Source organism: Oncorhynchus mykiss, chromosome 16, assembly GCF_013265735.2.
Source record: "Oncorhynchus mykiss isolate Arlee chromosome 16, USDA_OmykA_1.1, whole genome shotgun sequence".
Taxonomy (NCBI): Eukaryota; Metazoa; Chordata; class Actinopteri; order Salmoniformes; family Salmonidae; genus Oncorhynchus; species Oncorhynchus mykiss.
The window spans coordinates 48,220,617-48,241,585 of record NC_048580.1 but is presented as its reverse complement, the minus strand read 5'-3'; the positions used below and the strand labels follow the sequence as shown (position 1 = coordinate 48,241,585).

At 44.3% G+C, this 20,969-nt stretch overlaps 3 protein-coding genes across 6 annotated transcripts; 2 read left to right on the top strand and 1 right to left on the bottom strand.

The window, feature by feature from the left end:
• The first annotated feature begins 89 nt into the window (after positions 1–89).
• LOC110492161 (leiomodin-3) lies at positions 90–6,596 on the top strand. Of its 2 annotated transcripts, none has more exons than XM_036947109.1 (3): positions 90–725; positions 858–2,516; positions 4,715–6,596. In XM_036947109.1, exons 1-3 carry the CDS (start codon positions 273–275, stop codon positions 4,769–4,771), a joined length of 2,169 nt encoding a protein of 722 aa, XP_036803004.1. In that variant the 5' UTR covers positions 90–272; the 3' UTR covers positions 4,772–6,596. The 2 variants fall into 2 exon arrangements, with proteins under 2 accessions (XP_036803004.1, XP_021421893.2); XM_021566218.2 differs by having other exon boundaries at positions 97–725; positions 6,019–6,596.
• Positions 6,068–10,242, bottom strand: LOC110492162 (PRA1 family protein 3). The gene is made up of 3 exons (XM_021566220.2): positions 9,939–10,242; positions 8,946–9,163; positions 6,068–8,121 (listed from the first exon to the last, which is right to left on the bottom strand). The coding sequence occupies exons 1-3, from the start codon at positions 10,115–10,117 to the stop codon at positions 7,943–7,945; spliced, it is 576 nt and encodes a 191-aa protein (XP_021421895.1). The 5' UTR covers positions 10,118–10,242; the 3' UTR covers positions 6,068–7,942.
• A 1,132-nt stretch (positions 10,243–11,374) lies between these two features.
• LOC110492159 (NEDD8-activating enzyme E1 catalytic subunit) lies at positions 11,375–20,828 on the top strand. Of its 3 annotated transcripts, XM_021566216.2 has the most exons (18): positions 11,375–11,442; positions 11,821–11,872; positions 11,970–12,008; positions 12,520–12,640; positions 12,724–12,804; positions 12,916–12,998; positions 13,200–13,280; positions 13,413–13,456; positions 13,547–13,611; positions 13,708–13,863; positions 14,044–14,146; positions 14,341–14,454; positions 14,724–14,777; positions 19,559–19,595; positions 19,701–19,782; positions 19,957–20,057; positions 20,199–20,317; positions 20,413–20,828. In XM_021566216.2, exons 2-18 carry the CDS (start codon positions 11,853–11,855, stop codon positions 20,499–20,501), a joined length of 1,389 nt encoding a protein of 462 aa, XP_021421891.2. In that variant the 5' UTR covers positions 11,375–11,442; positions 11,821–11,852; the 3' UTR covers positions 20,502–20,828. The 3 variants fall into 3 exon arrangements, 2 of the variants coding, with proteins under 2 accessions (XP_021421891.2, XP_036803005.1); XR_005036538.1 differs by lacking the exon at positions 11,375–11,442 and having other exon boundaries at positions 11,656–11,872; positions 20,183–20,317; positions 20,413–20,814; XM_036947110.1 differs by lacking the exons at positions 11,375–11,442; positions 11,970–12,008 and having other exon boundaries at positions 11,659–11,872.
• Positions 20,829–20,969: the final 141 nt, after the last annotated feature.

The window sequence follows — 20,969 nt, the reverse complement described above, 5'->3', positions numbered from 1 at the left end:
CTGAAAGATCATACAGCCTGTCCATCTGACTCAAGCTACTGAAAAAAGAACATGTTAGTATGTCTCTCCTGGCCCTTCTGCACCATAAATATCTTCCATGAGGTCCTATGTGTTTAATTTTAGACTTTGCCTGGGGTGTGAGCAGACCATTTACCAGCTAGAGACAGAGCCAATAGCACTGTCTACTCAGCTCTAGAACTGTGTAGTCGTCGTGGATATAGTTTTTACCCTTTAGGTTGAAAATAAACTCTTAAGACAAATACTATTCAAATATGTCCAGCCAAAGGGACCGGGACATGGAGGACATCCATGAGGAAGACATTGATGAAGATGATATCCTAGCCAGCTTGTCTCCTGAGGAGCTTCAAGAACTCCAGAAAGAGATGGACGTTTTAGCACCAGACGACAGAGTACCGCTTGGTCAGAGACAGAAGGACCAGAAGAAAGAGAAGCCATCCGCCGACTCTGATGAGGAAGAAGACATTGATGAAGATGATATCCTGGCAAAATTGTCTCCTGAGGAGCTCAAAGAGCTCCAGAAAGAGATGGACGTTATAGCCCCGGATGAGAGGGTACCTGTGGGTCAGAGGCAGAAGAGCCAGACAGAGAAGGTGCCCACAGGTTCGTTTGATCACAGGGGCCTGGTGGATTATCTGTACTGGGAGAAGGAGTCCAAACGCATGCTGGAGGAGGAGAGGATCCCCGTCACTCTACTGCCCAGTAAGGTAAGAAACTACATAATCAACGGTCAATATATTGTCGCTATAGTCTTCAATATATCATACATCATACAGTATACCACTGTATGTTCTACAAAGCTACATTAATTAAATGATTGTACTACTTGTCTTCATCAGAAAACTATGGAAGAGGATGCTGAAAAGAAAGAAATCGCTGAAGACTTGGAGACTGTGTGTGAGGTGGTAGAAGAAGTCATCGAGGTGGAAGCTACAGACGGTGTTGAAGGAGAGGAAGTGATAGAGGAGATTATAGAGGTAATGATTGTGGAGGAGGAGGAGGAAGAGGATGTGAAGAAGGAGAAAGAGGAACAGGAGACAAAGAACATGCCCGTAAAATATGAAAGGGTCATAGAAAAACAGCCAGTGAATGAGCATCTAAAAGAGTCACCGGATGATAACAGCACTAACACTGTGAACGCGACCAGTCCTCTGCAACCCCCACCAGAGTCCGCAGACATGAAAGAAAATAAAGACATTGAGAGAACAGAGCAAAAGAGCACATCACAAATACCCGAGAAAGTAAAAAGTAACACCACAGATGCTACCGCTCCTGAAGAAATAGAGATGACTCCAGAGGAGAAGAGGGCCTGTTTTGTTCCAGAGAAAGAGGTGAGGGTAATTAACAAACTAAATATTCCAAAGCTGGCCCTTGGTGGGGGCCTTGGTGGCCTTGGTGGGGCCAAGAAGACATCAAGACCCTCAGGGAATGAGACAAACCTGGACACCACTCTGGATAAGATCCGCAACAACAACCCCGCTATCACAGACGTAAACCTGAATAACATAGAAAACATTCCCAAAGAAATGCTAATAGAATACGTCGATGCCTTGAAGAAGAACAAACACGTCAAGACCTTCAGCATAGCCAACACCGGCGCAGACGAAAACATTGCCTTCACCCTGGCCAACATGCTGAGAGAGAACCGTAGCATCACCACACTGAACATAGAGTCTAACTTCATAACAGGGAAGGGCATTATTGCCATTATCCGCTGCCTACAGTTCAACGAGACGCTCACTGAGCTCCGCTTCCACAACCAGAGACACATGCTGGGACACCACGCGGAGATGGAGGTGTCACGCCTGCTCAAGGCCAACAACACCCTCCTGAAGATGGGCTACCACTTTGAGCAGGCGGGTCCCAGAATGGTGGTAACCAACCTGCTGACCAGGAACCTGGACCGCCAGAGACAGCAGAGGAACGAGGAGCAGAGCAAGCAGCAGCAGCAGCAGCAGAAAGAGGTGTTTGAGATGTACGAACGGGCTCTGAACCTGCCCCCAGGGCTGCTGGCGATGCTGGGCTATGTCCCTCCCGAAATCGAGGCCCTCATGCCGCAGCTTCCCAAGGGTCCCCAGGGTCCCATGGAACCCAAACCAGAAAAGCAGCAGAACACTTCTCCACAGTATCAACATAAGCAGTTTAAACAAATGCAGTGCAACCCCATTCCACAACAACCCCCCAGCACGGACTCCTCTGGTAACCTTCTGAAGGACATCCAGCTGAAGAGGACCCCCAAAAAGCGTGACCCTTTCCTGGACATAGACCTTAGGGAGGACAGGAGAGCAGAGAGGCCGAATGTCCAGCTCAGGAAGACATCAGGAAAAACGAGGGACACAGGCGTTGATGAGATGGTAGAACTGAAGGCCACTCTGAAAGACGTGATGAAGACACTGAAGCCTGTCCCTCGGAGGCGGCAGCCGGCCAAGGTGGATGTGACGCCCCGTGATGAACTTCTTAATGAGATCAAAAAGAGCAACGTGGCCTATCTCAAAGCTGTGAGTACTGATGATTCTCAGATTACAGTCATATTCTTAGGTAATTTTATTTTACCAGCAATCACAATTTTTTTTTTTAAGATGCATTGTGGAACTACCTTGAACTGGAGAGCACATACCTTCTAATCAAGCTTATTAGTTTTAACCCATATTAGACACGCACTAGCAAATATGTAGACGAGATTAGTGTGAAATTAAAATGATTTAAGGGAGTGAACATGAATTATAATACGGGGTTACATGGAGAAAATCAGACCTTCTGAAATGTTTGGCCCTCCCTGAACGCTTAAAAAATTAAAGAAGTGACCCTCCCTTATACCCCAAATAATAATTAAAACAAAGTGGATAGCAGAGAACATGTCTACCAGAGCCGTAGCCTTATTCCAGTAAACATTACATGGAAACGTCTGAATTTTTATAATGCACAGGGCTGAGAGCCAGAAGGTTGTGGGTTGATAGTCCACTGTGGCCGCACAAGAGTAGGGGTGGAAAGATAACCTTTATAGTAAAAGTATTGCATGAATCTATGATCGTATTTGCAGGTTCGAGAAAATGTTTCCTTTTTTAAACATTCCCTGCAATTGTATGTAATTTTACATATTAGCAGAATCTTTTTTAATACTACACATATTACAGGCTAAGAATGGACAGAGAGATAGGCCTATGTGTTCATCTTATCATACTTTATTTCCCCAATGCCACAGTGTGTCTTGTTTGTAACTAAACTGTCCCTGTTTGCAAATCATTTAATCTGAGAAATCATTAGGAATCTGAGAATGGTACTTTCAAAAGTTAGGCCTACCTTTCCACCCCAGACAGAGTAGACTACCTTTCCACCCCAGACAGAGTAGGTCCTACCTTTCCACCCCAGACAGAGTAGGTCCTACCTTTCCACCCCAGACAGAGTAGGTCCTACCTTTCCACCCCAGACAGAGTAGGCCTACCTTTCCATCCCAGACAGAGTAGGTCCTACCTTTCCAACCCAGACAAAGTAGGTCCTACCTTTCCACCCCAGACAGAGTAGGTCCTACCTTTCCACCCCAGACAGAGTAGGCCTACCTTTCCACCCCAGACAGAGTAGGTCCTACCTTTCCACCCCAGACAGAGTAGGCCTACCTTTCCACCCCAGACAGAGTAGGTCCTACCTTTCCACCCCAGACAGAGTAGTCCTACCTTTCCAACCCAGAGTAGGCCTACCTTTCCACCCCAGACAGAGTAGTCCTACCTTTCCATCCCAGACAGAGTAGTCCTACCTTTCCACCCCAGACAGAGTAGTCCTACCTTTCCATCCCAGACAGAGTAGTCCTACCTTTCCACCCCAGACAGAGTAGTCCTACCTTTCCATCCCAGACAGAGTAGTCCTACCTTTCCACCCCAGACAGAGTAGTCCTACCTTTCCACCCCAGACAGAGTAGTCCTACCTTTCCACCCCAGACAGAGTAGTCCTACCTTTCCATCCCAGACAGAGTAGTCCTACCTTTCCACCCCAGACAGAGTAGGTCCTACCTTTCCACCCCAGACAGAGTAGTCCTACCTTTCCACCCCAGACAGAGTAGGTCCTACCTTTCCATCCCAGACAGAATAGGTCCTACCTTTCCACCCCAGACAGAGTAGGTCCTACCTTTCCACCCCAGACAGAGTAGGTCCTACCTTTCCACCCCAGACAGAGTAGGTCCTACCTTTCCATCCCAGACAGAGTAGGTCCTACCTTTCCACCCCAGACAGAGTAGTCCTACCTTTCCACCCCAGACAGAGTAGGTCCTACCTTTCCACCCCAGACAGAGTAGTCCTACCTTTCCACCCCAGACAGAGTAGGTCCTACCTTTCCAACCCAGACAAAGTAGGTCTACCGATGCAGAAACATTTAAGCTTTCACTGCTGGCCACTCTTTTGCTGTGGCTTAACCCAACGAGAGGTCACAAATGTCTGGGTTTAAACATGTTATAGTGTACAGAAAGTGAATTGCTTAATCAATTGATAGTGACAGAATTAGATTACTTCCCAAGCAAAGTCTGCTTCTGAATGTCAAAGAAGCTAAACAATGATATCCCCATACGCATTGGAGTCACATCTTTCCAGGGTATTTCACAGCACTGTTATAGATCACTTTATATAATCAGATCCGTTGAATTTTCTTCAAAGTCTTAAGCTAACAAGCTATACCTGTGCTTTTTCCCCCCCATTTTCTTTAATAAAAGGTAAACCTATGGCATACCTTCTCATACCCTCTTAATTCAAGTCTTGGTTTTAACTGAACTGCCCTTCACTGACATGGAGGTAGGCTATTTAAAGAGTGCATGGTGGGTGGAGGAATTGACCTACAAATCTATGGACATAGCAGCCTATTGCCTAATTTTGTCTATCAAACAGGTAGGCCTACCTTTTGTTTTTTAAATATGAAGAAATTCGCTCCAACACAAACCCTTCTTGTGGTTACTAAAGTCTAATTACAATGAAATGAATTATGCCTACGTTCAGCACCATGAGCTGTCCATTTCTAATTGATTTTTTCGCTGCTGATGCTTCAAGTTTCAGCACCACAATGTAAGTTGCTATGTTAGTTACTTGAATCTGGCTTATTGGGAGGTCAATAACTCTGATAAATAAATCACGAGCAAGAAACATTGTTTTTGATAAAAATCTATTACAAAATCAATCATCTTTAACACTCCTTTTCAAACTGAACAGAACATAGGCTAGTCTTTTTTTAATTAATTTTTTAAATTTAACCTTCATTTATACAGGTTTTTCTCATTGAGATAACATCACTTTTCCAAGAGAGACCTGGTCCAATAGTGGCATGGGGAACAACGCAGCAGGGGGAAGAAGTTTGCGCACAAGGAAGAACATTTTTGGGATTATCTCTAATCAAAAATGATTTTAGGAAGAAGCCTTTGACTCTCCTCCTGAACTGCCACCGTAGGCCTACATAGCGCAGCACACAAAAACGTTTTTGATCAGCAAGAGCAGAGCAGGACGGGGCTCAGGGCTGGAATATCCATTGCAGTGTGTAATGCAGCTTAGTTGTATTTACACCACGCCAGCAGCTATCTTAGGAATGTAGCTTTGCTCTGTGCTTCTATAGGCTATGGATCATTTGATTGAGACCGCACTAAATAGCCTATAGGCTATGGATCATTTGATTGAGACCGCACTAAATAGCCTATAGGGGCACTTGATATTGCGCGCCCAGCAGAGAATCAGAGATGAGGGGCGGCATCGGTAACACATCAATATATAGTCTAATAAGCAACTAATTCTAAAACACTGAGAAATATATACATTTAATATATTATAAATTACATAACTCTCCCCTGGACTAGTTGTAAAAAAAAAAAAAAATGAAGTCCCCTTGACTGAAATGTTAAAAGCAGGACCCTCCCCATTTCCCTCCAGGTAGCTATTCTGTACATTTCCATCCATCCCTTATACCTGTGTGCATCCTCCACTCCTCCAATCACATCTTTCTCACAGCTGTTTGTGTAATGTATTACTCCTACAGGTGCCACTCCCCAAAGAATTGGAATCAAGAGAAACCAGTCTCTTCAATCTCTGAGGAATCTACAATACCTTTATTTCTGCATTTGTTTAACATGTTTAATCTCTTCATGAACAATAATCTGCTTGCACTTGTAACACTAGTTTGCCTCACTACTCCTGTTCATGTAGAGCACCTTTTGTTCCTTGAGGTTTGGAAGAACTGGTATGGTATTTGGATAGGAGTCTACAGCTGGAAAATACACCATACAATGTGCATAGTATAAGTAGTCTCAATAATTATGTTTGTTTGGGTAAAATTCATTTACTTTGAACACTCACAAATGAGTGTGGACAAATCCATCATCTATTGATGACAGGTCTTTCATCTACAGATTTTCATAACCACTGGTGTCCGCTTTGCAATTGCAAACAGCTGAACCCCAGAATATAGAGTATAGGATTTGTCTTTTACTGTGTAAAACACTGTGGGCCAGTGGTCCAGAAGCTAGATTTCAAATCAGACTTCTGTTTCACGGAACAGTCCATCTTAACTCATAATTCTAACGAGTGTTGACATTAAAAATCAGTGTACAATCAAAATGTCTAATATTTCAATGTTTTTTTCATTAATTAACATAGTTAAAAGACAATATGGATTTCTTAAATTAAGTTTCATTATGGTGGAACACAGTGCTCTGCTTCCAATTCTGTAGTTATGTTATCGCTACTCATCAATGGAAATACTTACACACAAAGAAAAAGCAGTTATAACATCCTGATAATAGAACCTTCTCTGAACTCGTCTGTGAAACTGTAACCATAGTATTAGTGTGCACACCTTTTTCCTAAAAGCAATTTGGCTATGTCAGATACAAACTGTGATTCTCCTTAGTTCTTTGGAAGACTGCATCTGTGTCAGCCCTAAACACAAATAGCTCATAAAATAATCATTTTCATCTATTACTGATGGTGATCCCTGGAATTAGGTAGGCTATTATGGTGGATTTAGAATAAAATCTCAGATCCTCTGCTACCGAGGGGAAATAATCAGAACCCCAATGCACAATCAGGCATTCATAATGGGTGTGATATTTAATAGTAGAGGTAACATGCATTGATTCTTTTTTCAACAATACTTTGGTGCTTGACACTGTTTTATATAATGCAAACACTTGTTTTCTGCTGAATACACAAGTAGATTCAATGAGACATGAAAGCACAACGTAAACATATACACCATGATTACTTGAATGAATAAAGCTGCATTTGCCATTCCTTTTCCCATATTGCATAGCCATGAGCTGAAAATGTTCATCTCAAGCCCAACCCACAGGGTCTGAAGTAACAAGAGGGATATTATTGCTACTTGTTAATATGCAGTCACTGGTCCAGTGAATAGAAGGGGAGCCTTAGTGACACTAGTTCAGCATTAGGAGAGGAAATATAGTTATCTTCTGAGGTAGCAAATAAATTGATTCTGATTAAATTATTTGCTTATTTATTTTAGATAATAAATCTAGAAGATATGCAACTGACCACAATTGTTTTAACGTGCAATAGTTACTGCATTCTGGCATTCAGCTTTATATATATATTGCAATTACATAATGACAACATGTGTATTGTGTTCCTTTGAACCTTATTGGGCAAATATACAGAAACACTCATGCCTCAATTCACTGTGCCGAGTGCCTTCCCCCAACATACGATCCATACAGGACTGTACAAATCTTTCTGAAATGCTCTAAAGAAATCAGGTACTTTGACACAAAATGTATTAAAAAAAAGTGTTCATTCAATATAACAAAATGGAGTGAGAATGACAAATGGAGGAAATGTGACAGCACTGACATTATGCGGGGTAAAAATCAACACTTGACTTTAGTGTTAAAGGAAAAAGCAAACCATGTTGAATTGAATGAGGGTAACATTTTGGCTCTCTCCCCTCACTCCTTGTTTAGCTTAGACTCCAGGAAGTCCTGGATCTTGTTGATCTTCTCCTCCTGTTGGTCTAGTAGATCCAGGATGATGCCCATTGGGGACTTTTTCATGCCCACTCCCTCGATCTTATTCTCCAGCCTGTTCTTCATGTTGCGCAGCCTCAGAGACGCATGGACCAGGATCACTACAAGGAAGAAAGGCTGGATTAGTTTCCTACCCGCTCACGATGCGCTACTCCCAATGGAGATAGCATTTTCATATTCTGACAGATGGAAACATGACGTTTGTGCCTTAATCTAAAATGATGCAGCTTCAACCGAGAAGGATAATTAGTTTCCAGGTATATGTGATGAAATACAATGCACACTTATGGTTAAGGAGAGGCATCTTTACTCCCCTCGTCAGAGATGCTGACTGCATGATGTAAGCCAGTAAATGTAGTCGAGTATTGTACAGACAGTACATAGCAACCAGTCAACACACGCAGGCAGCCACAGGACAGCCCTCTTGGGAAGGGCTCCGTCACTGACTGCCTCCTGATCCCCACCACAATGTGGCAGCTGTTGCCTGCACTCCTTTTCTCAGAACCACCAATTACCCTAAAAACATTGTGTTCTGTAATGTGCATTTCAGAATCCAGCAGTTAGTCTTGACTATTTATTTCCAAAACAATGTTCTTGAAAGTTTAACTGGGGGGGGAGCATTTTCTTAAGGTGGAGAAGCACACGCATTCCCCATATTGAACCCATTCAATGAGTCAGAATGGGAGTGGTTGAAAAAACAGTTTGCTCCTCCTCCTGTGACTAATCCTCCACGTTTGCACCATATTCCAATGGAGGTTGCCACTGGAAAAAGGCCTGAAAGCTAGGCTAAATCTATATGCTAGTTACTGTGTGCATTGTGTGACTAACAAAAATCAAACATTAAAGGGTCAGATTTTTCAAACACAGATAAAGCCTCTGTGTCCAAGAAACTGTCCCCAAGAGTATGGAATATACTGAGACTCACACAGCAAGGGAAAAGTAATTCCAAAGATGAAGACCATCACTCCACCACATAGTGACAGCAGGAAGTAGCTCGTTCCCATGACAGCAATGACAAACAGGGTGGGGTTTTTCTTCTTGAAGTTCTTGATGAAATTCTTGTTCTCTCCTGCCCACACCGAAACCATGAAGACCAGAGAAACCACTGCCCCGCCCAGAAACATCCCAAGAGGGTTCAGAAATCTACACAGATGGGAAACACATTACACAAAACATCTACATCCACTCAAATTCTGTATGGCAATGCAAAACAATTAATTGGGCAGTTGTAAAACACAATAAAAGCAACGAAGAGCAAACCCTGGTGGCTGGAATAAGAGCAACACCTTTCCTTTTTTTTGCCATTTTCAAAAATAATACGAGAGTTTGAAAACTCTCGTAGCTGCAATTTAGCAATTAGGACACACATACAAAACTGCTCTTCGGGTATTACAAGTACACTTCTACATTGTACATGCAATGTGTGGCTGAGATAAGGATCCAACTGCTTGGACAACTTTTAGCATTCATGTGTTAAATATGCTGTAGAAACTATTATAAAAATATATTTAGAAAACATTGGAAATTCATCTGTCAAATGGTTATTTCAAAATATAAAAAAAGGTACCCAAATGACAATTTGTGATAAATTGGTTACAAGCAGGCCTAAACCACCTAACGTTAGTAATTATGTTCACCGTTCACACAGTTGCAGGCAGCTGATAGCTACATTTGTTTTTAGCAGGCCAGCTAGTACCAGACTCCATTCCAATTCCATCACATGATAATGACTGCATCTCTTATTTCGTCGTTGCAGTTGTGAGGAGAATAGGAAAAGATAGGGAAATCTTGCTCATTGCTGTAAATAAAATGCCCGTGCATGACAATTAAGTAGCCATGACTTGGTGTGAATCAGACTGCAGACAAACCAAATAAGATAGCTAGCAGCTGGGTGGAAAATGCTAGCAAGCTGACTTACCCCACGACCAGGAAAACCACGATGGCCACTGCGAAGTAATTGGTCTGATAGTATAACAAGTTGCTGATCACCCTGTTGTTCCATTTAGCTAAATCTGCGAAATCGGGTTTAGCAAAACGATCAGCTCCTGGGAAGAAGTCGTCCCATGGTCTGAGCGGTGCAAGCTCCATTCTTGCCATCTCCGAGTTCACTGCTCGGATGTTTTAACAGATCAACTGAACAGTAATACCAGAGACTAGCTACCAAAGTAATTTATAGGATGGGCTCGGGCAGAGAGGAAGAGGCGAAGCGAGAGGGTTTACTTCGCCACAAATCTGTTAACGAAAATAAGACCACGAATTGGGATGTTTTTTTACATTTTTTAAATGGAGGTTAATACGAGTGTCACATTTGGTCAACCAAAACGTGAAGCTTATTATCGAATTTAAGTTTCGTAATGGTTAGGTTCAGTGGTGTAGTTTATACACACCTTTTCCCCACGTGGGCACTAATACGTACCAAAGTAGTGTAGGTATACGGCATTTCAATTAATAAGGCTGATGGAACAGATCCGAATATTTAGTTTATATTTTGGATAAAATATTATTTAACATTTTAGGGGCAGCTATGTACTGTAGACCTTCGCGTGAATTTTCCAGAATTCTATTTGCAGTAAAACGCCGTTCTAAAATGGGCAGAGAAGGAATTATCCATCAGAAATGTAGAAAGAGGGGTGATTGAAATATGCAACAACTATCATTGGTTGCTAATATGACTACGATGCCTTTGGCTGCTAGACAATGATAGAAAGTTGAAAGAAAATCAATAGAACAGGAGAAAAGCATACGAGTAAGTCTTTATAAAAAAATAAATTGCCTCCACGATTCTGTGGAGGGATTTTGGCTTTTGTCTACTTTCAAGTAAGGTAAAACAAGCCTCATAATTAAGTAAAACGTTCAGGTTTCAAACAATTAAGGAATAAAACATTTTTAAAAAGCTGTTAATGATAGGCCTCCCCGTATTCTGGTAGATGGAAAGGTTTTCTCAAAAACCTTCTCAATTAAATGTTAACTAGCCTAACTGACAGAATATGATTATTTGCATCAATCCAGTAGCCATTTTCTTTGCAACCCCATCCACTACAGAAACACTACTAATCAAATGAAATTGAATTAGAAAGGCTAACTACACACACAAAAAAACTAAATTTCTTCGATTTTTCCAGAACTCAAAAGTGGTCTCCTGATGTGTGCATAGTTTTGGACTTAAAACATACCATTTTGTTGTTCTTCTGTTGACGTGTGACATTGAGTGGAACAATCTAAAACCTTTGAATTTAACATGTATCTGTTTCTATAGTGACTTACTATTACTGTAGCCTACTCGCACAGTACAGGTTGGACTGACTGTTAAAGACCAATATGGGATATATCATTTTAGGTAATTCAGAGTGGATGTCACTTTTTCTCTTTTAGTTTTGTAAACCACCAGGACCACCTTTCCTTCCTGGGGCATTTGGAAAAATGTGAGTATCCTCACTTCTACTGGGCAACTTTATATCGGACTTGTATCTGTTCTTCACACGTGTATCCGCCCTCTCGTTAAGCTAGAATGGTCCCACCTGATCTTGCCTGCTTTTCTTTGAGGACATGTATTTCCATTGTTAGAGAAGTCACTCGACTATCTTGTCAATATAATATAACATCTTTGGGTTGGCTCGTGTTCTTGTTGTGGTCAGTTTAGCTTCTCGCGAGAGTAAGACAAGTGCATTAATGTTGATGGAAATCACAATTGCGCTGTGCTGCACATAATGCGCAGAACATCCTTCATGTACAGTCATTGCAAATCCCTGTGAATTTTGGGCACATATGCTAACGCAGGTTTGATTTTCGTGAACATATAGTACAGCCAGTGAGGACATGGAACCTTGAAAGTATGGCGGATGCTGAGGAGCCGTAAGTACAAAAAATGATATTTATTGTCGCTAGCTGACATAATCGACATTATGCTGCTGTTTAAGCATTGAACCTTCTTTTATTCTCTCCTCTTTAGGGAGAAGAAAAGAAGGAAAATAGAGGAGCTGACTGAGAAGTTAGTGACGAAATGCTTGAAACTGGCAGCAGCTTTGAGTTGCACAGTTCGTTAGTGAGCTACCCAACTAAGTTAGCCTGTTAGCATGGAGTGTGGAAATTCATTGATTCAACAATTTCACACAGTTAGTTATGGAAATTGGGCTAATTCGAGTAGACAACTAGCTGATTCTAAGAACCAGGCACATGAACATGCTTAGTCGAAGTGTGCCCAATTCAACATCAAAGAAAACCAGTTTACCTTAGCTAATATGGTATCTAGCTAGTTAGCTAATATGATTGGTAGCTAACGGTAGTTAGCAGCAGCATCCTCTGTCTGAATTTTCACATATAGAATGATTGATTAACGTTAGCTATTCTAGGGAAATCATCCTGATGTTAATTGACATGCTACAGACCTATATTTATCTACGTAGTTAGCCATCTATTTTTGACTCACCATCACACTTGTGATAGGTTTGAGTGATTGCTGGTTGATATGTGCAGCAGAGCATCTTGTTTTCTGTGTGCAGAATGGCTGTAGATGGAGGACATGGAGATAGTGGAGACTGGGATGGCCGATGGAACCATGTGAAGAAGTTCCTGGAAAGACCCGGCCCATTCACTCATCCTGACTTTGAGCCAAGCATTGAGGTAAGGAATCAGATAATAACATGTCCTTTTATTTAGGGGATAGAGAAAAGCATTCTCCACACCAACTCTGATATTCCTTTCAGTCCCTTGGATTCTTATTGGAGACATGCAAAATCCTGGTCATTGGAGCTGGAGGACTTGGATGTGAGCTGCTCAAAAATCTGGTATGAGAGAGAATGTCCAGCTTCCAGGTGCAAATGCATGAACAGGTTTTGTTATCTTGTTCTATTTCTGCTCAGTAACTTAATGTGTGGTTTTTCCTTGTTCGGATCTAGGCTCTGTCAGGTTTTCGTCAAATTCATGTTGTTGACATGGATACCATCGATATCTCCAACCTCAACAGGCAGTTCCTTTTCAGGTTTGGCTCGCCTTTCCCACCTTCTCCCATGGCCCTTACTCTATCAATAACAACCATAGTGTGTTCTCGTTTGATAGAAGAAACAAAGTGAAAGTGTCTTTAAAAGTTTACTTTTCAACATACACCTCAATCAATCAAATGTATTTATAAAGCCATTTTTACATCAGCGGATGTCAGTGCTCACCTCTATATCTTGTTTAGGCCCAAAGATGTTGGACGGCCAAAAGCAGATGTGGCTGCTGACTTTGTCAATAATCGCATCCCTGGATGTAAAGTTGTCCCGTATCCTTTGCAACTGACGTGTAGAATACCGGAGTGTAGGTTTACCCCGTACAAATGACTGCATTACTAAGCTTGAGCATGTGAGTAATAGAAGTATGTTCTATTCTTTTTCTTAATTCATATTCTGCTTAGACACTTCAACAAAATACAAGACTTTGATGAATCTTTCTATAGACGTAAGTGCAAACTTTGTTTACTTTATGGAATTTTCTAAAAACACTTGTACTTAACAATGGTGCTGACACTTTTTTAAATTGGATTTGTAGAATTCCACATTATTGTTTGTGGATTAGATTCGATCATCGCCAGGCGTTGGATGAATGGCATGCTGGTATGTATGTATTAATATGAACTATAGGCTATGTGGATTGTGTGTATGTATGTAAAATGTCAGATCACCCCAGTTACCCGATCACCCCATTTACAGATATCCCTTCTGAGCTACAATAATGGTGTTCTGGACCCCAGTTCCATCATCCCCCTCATTGACGGTGGGACAGAGGGTTTCAAAGGCAATGCTCGGGTCATTCTGCCTGGCATGACCGCGTGCATCGACTGCACTCTGGCGCTTTACCCACCACAGGTGCTACAAGCTCTCTCAGACCTGCCAAATATAATATTTATAGTGTACTGCTTCAGTAGCCCACTACTTTGTTAAGCTGGACAGTGAGTTGTGTAATGCAGCCATTTTGTGTTACTTATCAGTGACCGCTTTGGTGTATGTGTTGTATAGCCTAATGTGTTGTGTTATTTTTGTCCCTAGATTAATTTCCCCATGTGCACCATTGCGTCTATGCCGCGGTTGCCAGAGCACTGCGTTGAGTATGTCAGAATGCTACAGTGGCCCAAAGACGAGCCTTTTGGAGGTACGTCCATGAATAACACTTCTCATTGTCTATCACCTCTCGATTGCAATCAAAAAGGGCAACAAATCATTGTTTTATTGCTCACTGTACCCTTAGGTGGCCATAATCCCTTCATAACACACATTAAGATCAACATAATACCTATTATAACAGAGAATTACAGATAATGACACAGGCTCTTGTCTGTCCATCAGAGGGTGTTGGTTTGGATGGGGATAACCCTGAGCACATCCAGTGGGTGTTCCAGAGGGCCCATGAGAGAGCTGCTGACTACAACATCACAGGAGTCACATACAGACTAACACAAGGTGAGGAGTACCATACTGTAACAACCTGTCTGGCAGAGATGGTAAAACTCTCATGCTATATCAGCTTTTGGCTATACATACTATATAGTGCAAGCAACATTTAGGTTCTGTTCCATTTTAAATGAGGATGGGGGGGGGGGGAGCACTGTAGGCCTATTACAATTTTAAGTTGAAATTGTATTAACCCTACCTCCCCCACTTACAAGTATTGGTTGTAAAAAATCTGGGAACAGTGTGGCTAGATTTCTTTTCACATGGTTTTGCCTCAGGCGTCGTGAAGAGGATCATCCCTGCTGTCGCGTCAACTAATGCTGTAATAGCTGGTAGGAAACCCTTTCTGACTGTCATTGTGTTACGTTTCACTATATTGGTATCACTCTGCGGCGGAGGGATGTATCCGAGGTGAGGATTTACAGATTTACTGCCGTGTACATCTGTGTCACGGTTGGGGTCCGCTGCTATATATAGACCCCCATGGCCGCGACACGTCTTTCATTTTCTCGGCGGACGTCCGTATGGTGTGAGGTACAACCTTTCTGAAGTTCACTTGGTAAGTCACTGGTAAGTGTGTAATATCTTGCGTGGAAGTATACTCACTGGCTGTTTGCAGCCTGGAGCAGCTGGCCACATGGCCAGCCCCTCTTGAGAGCTCCACTGATCTGTGTCTTCCGCCTGTGGTTTGTCGTATTTTTTTTCGTTAGCGTTACACTACGACTCCGTGTGCCTCCATTAGTACGATGGCTCTTGCTGCCACAAACTGTAATTTACCTTACACAACTTGCCCACTGGCTTGTTCTATGTGTGTTTTGTGAATTGCTTTAACATGCTGCTCACATGGGTTCTCTGCTAATTACCCTGCAGGGTTTTTTTTCTTGTTCCTTCTCCTGTAGAGTGTAAGATTATCAAGGTGGGCTTTCCACTACATTGAGACATTAACTTTGGAGTTCCTTAATGGAGTTTTTACTGCCTGGATATTAAACCGGCTAGGTAATATTGCAGTTGGTGTAAAAATCCAATTATTATATTTTTTTTATTAAAAATACATTACCTGGTTGTTTTGTTTTGTCTGCCTGCTTTTCCTACATGGGTCTTCCCTGTTTTTTGCAGAGGTGCTGGGTAATTTATCCCTCACCGGGTTCCTACTCTTCCAAGTGGGTCACGACATAAGCTCTCCCAGGGCGTCGGACCCCTGCTCTGTTGGCTTGGCTGAGCTTATGGCTTCCCGTTGTGACACGTGTGATGGTGGCACCCACTGGGGATCCACATACCTTGTTTATGCACTGACCTGGGTTTGAGAGGGCAGTGGAGCGCCGTACTGGATGTATGTTTTGTGTGGTGTTCTCAGAACGCCTGAGCCATGCGTGAGTGAGTCGGCCAGGCTTGGGCTCCGGCTGGGGACGAGCTCCCTCAGGAGTGGTGCGCCAGCGAGCTGTTATTCCCTCTACTAGGCCCAGTACCCCTCCCAGGAAGCGTGCCTGGAGCCACCGCAGGCACAGCCCATCTGCTGCCAGTCATGGACAGGGGCAGGAGTCGGACCGCTGGGACCACCTTGGAATGGAGGGCGCATGCCCTGCGTCAGTAGGTTGATAGCTTCAATGGCGACGACAGCTGTTCCCTGTTGGCCAATGATTGCATCATCCCCCAGGAACAGCCTAGCACTGTTCACCACCGTGAGCTGGGCTACCGAGCTGACAGGCCATCAGAAGCCGGCAGCGGGGCTTCATCGCTTCCAGCGGCTCGAGAGGCAATGAGGAGCCTACTCACTCGGGTAGCCACTGCACTGGACATCAAACTGGTGGATAGTGGTGACTCTTCATCTGTCCCCATCCCTGAGTTCCACAAGGCCTTGCTGGGCCTCTGCCAGGGAGCGCTTCCGACTCACAGCAGAAACTGGACCATGGAGTTATGCTGCGGGTGCAGTGTCACTCGACCTCTGGGAGTACCCGACCATGGACACCATGATAGCTGCAATGGTCCTCCCGGACCGGGAGATTATACGGCAGAACCCGCGACTGAAGCTGGGACACCCCAGAGTCTTTGATGCGGACTTGAAAGCCACATATGGTCCCTCTGCTCTCTTGGCCACCTTACAAACGCGGCCAAGCTGCTGCAGTTCTACCTGCAGCCTTTGTTGCCCCAGATGCAGGAGGGCACAGAGGAAGCGATGGAGGTGTCTTGCCTGCACCAGAGGGATGTGGCCAACGGCAGGACCATGGCGCAGGTGGTTATCTCCCGGCGCCATCCCTGGCTGGCCTAATCCCGCCTTTCAGCTGCTCTCCAGAGCATATTTGCCACTCTCCCCATCACCCCAAGGCTGATGACATTCTGGAGGAGACCAAAAGGTTCGTAGGGACCGGGAGACCCTGAGACGGTTCATGCCGCCTCTTCAGGCCCCGAGTCCAAGGCAGACGAAACTTTGCCACCCGAACGACGGTGGGGTCCCCCTCCTGCCCAATCTCTTCGTGCTGAGGCACGGTAGAGGGGAGAGGCACAGTGTGTGGTGGAGCAACAACCTGTCAACCGTGACCGCCATAGGGACGTGGCTGGGAAACCCAGGCACTCGGGGCGCCAGAGGAGAGGCTGGCCCCGGCAGGACCCCTGACACACCCTTCCTCGGCTGCTTCTCTCCGTCTCAAAGGGCAAAGTGGGAGGAGGGTGTGGAGTCCCCTGCTCGAGTGGTACCAACTCATATTCGGTGCCGGCTCCCGTCCTTCAGGGGCTTTCGTGTCACCATGTTGGCCGACTCCCTGAAAACCCTGCGGCTAGAGATCTCCTCACTCCTGGACAAGGGTGCCATCCGCAGGATCAAGACATCAGAAAGGATATGTGGGTTCTTCTCCACTTATTGGACCTCCGCAACCTCAATGGGTACTGAGGTTCCACCTGCTGTCCCCAGCCCACGTGTTGCAGGCCGTGTCCAGGGACCAGTGGTCTGTGATGCTGGACCTGAGAGATGCGTACTTCCATGTTCTTGTTCACCCAGCTTATTGGCAGTACCTCCGATTCGTTTCGAAGGGAATTCATGGTTCTTCCCTTCGGCCTCCCCTTGGCAACCCGCACTTTCACGAAGTGCATGGATGCTGTCCTGGCACCTCTCACATCCTGATGATTGTTGATCCTCAATTACCTGGACGATCCTGACCCACATCGGTGGGCTGGGCATTACTGTAAACGACAAGTCGTCATCTGACGCCCACCCAGAGGGTGGCCTTCATTGGCATGGAACTGGACTCATGAGTCCTCATGAGACCACACCTGTCCACCAGAAGGGTTCAGGCAATCTTATCTTGCCTCGACCACTTTTGGCAGGGGTTGGTGGTATCCACCCTGACCTGCCAACGCCTGTTGGGCTTGCCGCCGGCAACCCTGTTGCTGATTCTCCTGGGCCTGCTCCATCTCCGGCCTCTTCAACGGGGGTTCAACTCCCGCCGGCTGCACCCGAAGCACCCCCGTCACCGCCAGCGGCGGGTGACTGCACAGTGCCTCAGGGCATTGTTGAGGTGGCGCTGACGCTCCTTTCTCTCAGGTGGAGATGCTGAGGATGTGCCGCCGGGAGCTGGTCAGCACAGACGCCTCCCAGTTCGACTGAGGTCCCACCGCCTACATCTTATGGCACGGGAGCTCCTCTGGGCTCAGGGATGCCAGGTTCATTCCTTCCAAAAGTTCTGTCAGACAGGCATTTGAACCTCCCTTTTTATCCTGTCTGCTTACGACCCCCCCCGGCAGTGGTGGAAGTTTGGGCCTCCCTCCGGCATGATGTGCCCTGTGCAGTTACTAGCTGCTTATGTGGAGCGAACACGGTCAGTGAGAACAACAGACCAGCTCTTTGTCTGCTATGGTGAGAGTCCTGCGGGCTGGGCAGAGGTGCTCTCACAGGATTGTGGACTTGGATTATAACAGCATACCGTCTTGCTGGCCGGCCAGTGCTAGGATCTGTGGTGGAAACATTCGGCGCAAGGTGTGGCTGCGTCCTGGGCTCTACTGAGAAGAGTGCCCCTCGCTGATATCTGTGCTGCGGCCAGCTGGGCTTCCTCTTGCACCTTTGCTATGGAACTATTGGGTAAATGTGGCACCTCCCTCTGCGGTTGATTCAGCGGTCCTGGGCGTCGCCTCCCCTTCCAGGGACTTTATTTTTTTAAACTTTCTTTATTTAACCAGGTAGGCCAGTTGAGAACAAGTTCTCATTTACAACTGCGACCTGGCCAAGATAAAGCAAAGCAGTGCGACACAAACAACAACCCAGAGTTACACATGGAATAAACAAACGTACAGTCAATAACACGATAGACAAAAAATCTATATACAGTGTGTGCAAATGGCGTAAGGCAATAAATAGGCCATAGTAGCGAAGTAATTGCTATTTAGCAAATTAACACGGGTGATAGATGTGCAGATGTGCAAGTAGAAATACTGGTGTGCAAAAAAGTAAATTAAAACAATATGGGGATGAGGTTGGTAGATTGGATGGGCTGTGTACAGCTGCAGCGATCGGTTAGCTGCTCAGATAGCTGATGTTTAAAGTTAGTGAGCTGATGTTTAAAGTTAGTGAGTGAGAGAAGTCTCTAACTTCAGCAATTTTATTTTTTTGCAATTCATTCCAGTCATTGCGCCGGGACCCTCCCCCTTCCACATTGACGGCCCCTGCGTCTCGGTCCCACACTGGGATTTCGCCACCGGCTGGCCAGGTCCCTCTAGCACTGACTAAATCTGGTACAGATATACCAATATATATTGGAGTGATCCAGTATAGTGAAACATAACTGTGGTTACATACATAACCTTCGTTATGTGAGCTATATGGATCACTCCAATCCTCTTCAGTGCTAGAGGCGCCTCAAAAATGGTGTAGAGAACGTGTGTCGTGGCCATGGGGTCTATATATAGGGGCGGTGTACACGGGAGTAAATCTGTAAATTCTCACCTCGGATGTATCCCTCCGCCACGGAGTGATACCAAATATATTGGAGTGATCCATATAGCTCACATAACTGTGGTTACATACGTAAGCTTCATTTTATCTTGATGGATCCCAACTTGATTACAAGTAGCTACTTTTGTACATTTCAAGTAGTGTAACTTATTTCACTTTTTTGTTGCTCTGTAGCTGCCTGCTCCACTGAAGTTTTTAAAATGGCTTCAAGGTTAGTACTGTGAAATGAATAATTCTGTTTTCACATGATGCACTCACTGTAGAGAACAGGTCAGTTTCATACCAGGTATCAAATTACTTTTCTCTGACTTTGCAGCGCTTATATTCCACTGAATAATTATCTGGTATTTAATGATGTGGACGGACTGTACACCTACACATTCGAGGCAGAGCGAAAGGTTAGTAATGTCTCAGGAGTACCTAGATGAGTGTCTTTAATGGGTATATATTTGCCCATTTTATTAAGGAGAACTGTACCAATGTTACTGACAGTGCTATTGACACAAGGCTGTAAGGGGGTGGCGTGATGTCAGAAGTACTTTGTGTCTTCATGTTCTTGTTTGGTCTGACAGGAGAACTGCTCAGCTTGTAGCCAGGTGCCCCAGGATCTACAGTTCCCACCCTCTGCCAAGCTACAGGAGGTCCTGGAGTACCTGACTGAGAACGCCTCCCTGTGAGTACATCTGCTAGTAACCAGATTGACTGACTGATATTGATGTCTGTCATGTCTTCATACAGTAGAGGCAGTTTTTTTTTTAGCGCTACTGAAAGGTGTAATTGTGAAGTTGGCATTGTTAGCATTCATCTTTTCCAGACAAATGAAGTCCCCAGCCATCACAGCAACCCTGGAAGGGAAAAATAAGACACTATATCTACAGACTGTAGCTTCAATTGAAGAAAGAACTAGACCCAACCTTTGCAAAACCTTGAAAGGTAAGATGTTTTTTTCTTCAAATATGTGTATGGTAGACTATATAAACCTATGTTTGTTTCGGCCATCTTGTACATGTAATGTTGTGGTGTTGCAGAACTGGGATTGTCTGATGGACAGGAACTAGCAGTGGCAGATATCACCACACCTCAGACGGTCCTCTTCAAGCTGAAACTCACCTCTTAAACCGTCAAAGTACACATACAGAATCTATCAAGACATTTGACAACCTTTGGGGAAAGTGATACAGCGTGGTATTGTTTTAATATATTTGAGACTGATCATGTATGTAAGATCCATTATGACGGGTAGTGTGGAAGGTCAACAACTTTATATCATTACAATGTAATCAGTCGGAACGTTTTCCTTAACAATTATGTTTCACTTATTAATGTTTGCTCCAAATGGCTGTCTTCTTTCCCCCATTCAAAATAAGTAGTTTCTCCTTATATACATAATAATGACAACTGTGCTACAATAAAGTGTTTTGTTAATAAAAGTTGGTGCAAAGTGGGTTTCCTTAGTCTGTGCACTAGATGGAGCTATACAACTAACACCACTAGATAGCACCGACTGTAATAAAAATGATGGTATCAGGGGACCTTTTATGGAGCGAAGATACCTGCCAAAAGCTTGAACGTACGTATTGTTAGG

Coding starts and splice junctions, on each gene's coding strand:
- LOC110492161 (XM_036947109.1), top strand. CDS start 273: ATGTCCAGCCAAAGGGACCGGGACATGGAGGACATCCATGAGGAAGAC. Junction 726..857: donor TCACTCTACTGCCCAGTAAG/GTAAGAAACTAC, acceptor TGTCTTCATCAG/AAAACTATGGAAGAGGATGC. Junction 2,517..4,714: donor ACGTGGCCTATCTCAAAGCT/GTGAGTACTGAT, acceptor CTTTAATAAAAG/GTAAACCTATGGCATACCTT.
- LOC110492162 (XM_021566220.2), bottom strand. CDS start 10,117: ATGGCAAGAATGGAGCTTGCACCGCTCAGACCATGGGACGACTTCTTC. Junction 9,164..9,938: donor GTGGTTTTCCTGGTCGTGGG/GTAAGTCAGCTT, acceptor CCATCTGTGTAG/ATTTCTGAACCCTCTTGGGA. Junction 8,122..8,945: donor AATTACTTTTCCCTTGCTGT/GTGAGTCTCAGT, acceptor TCTTCCTTGTAG/TGATCCTGGTCCATGCGTCT.
- LOC110492159 (XM_021566216.2), top strand. CDS start 11,853: ATGGCGGATGCTGAGGAGCC. Junction 11,873..11,969: donor ATGGCGGATGCTGAGGAGCC/GTAAGTACAAAA, acceptor TCTCCTCTTTAG/GGAGAAGAAAAGAAGGAAAA. Junction 12,009..12,519: donor ATAGAGGAGCTGACTGAGAA/GTTAGTGACGAA, acceptor TTCTGTGTGCAG/AATGGCTGTAGATGGAGGAC.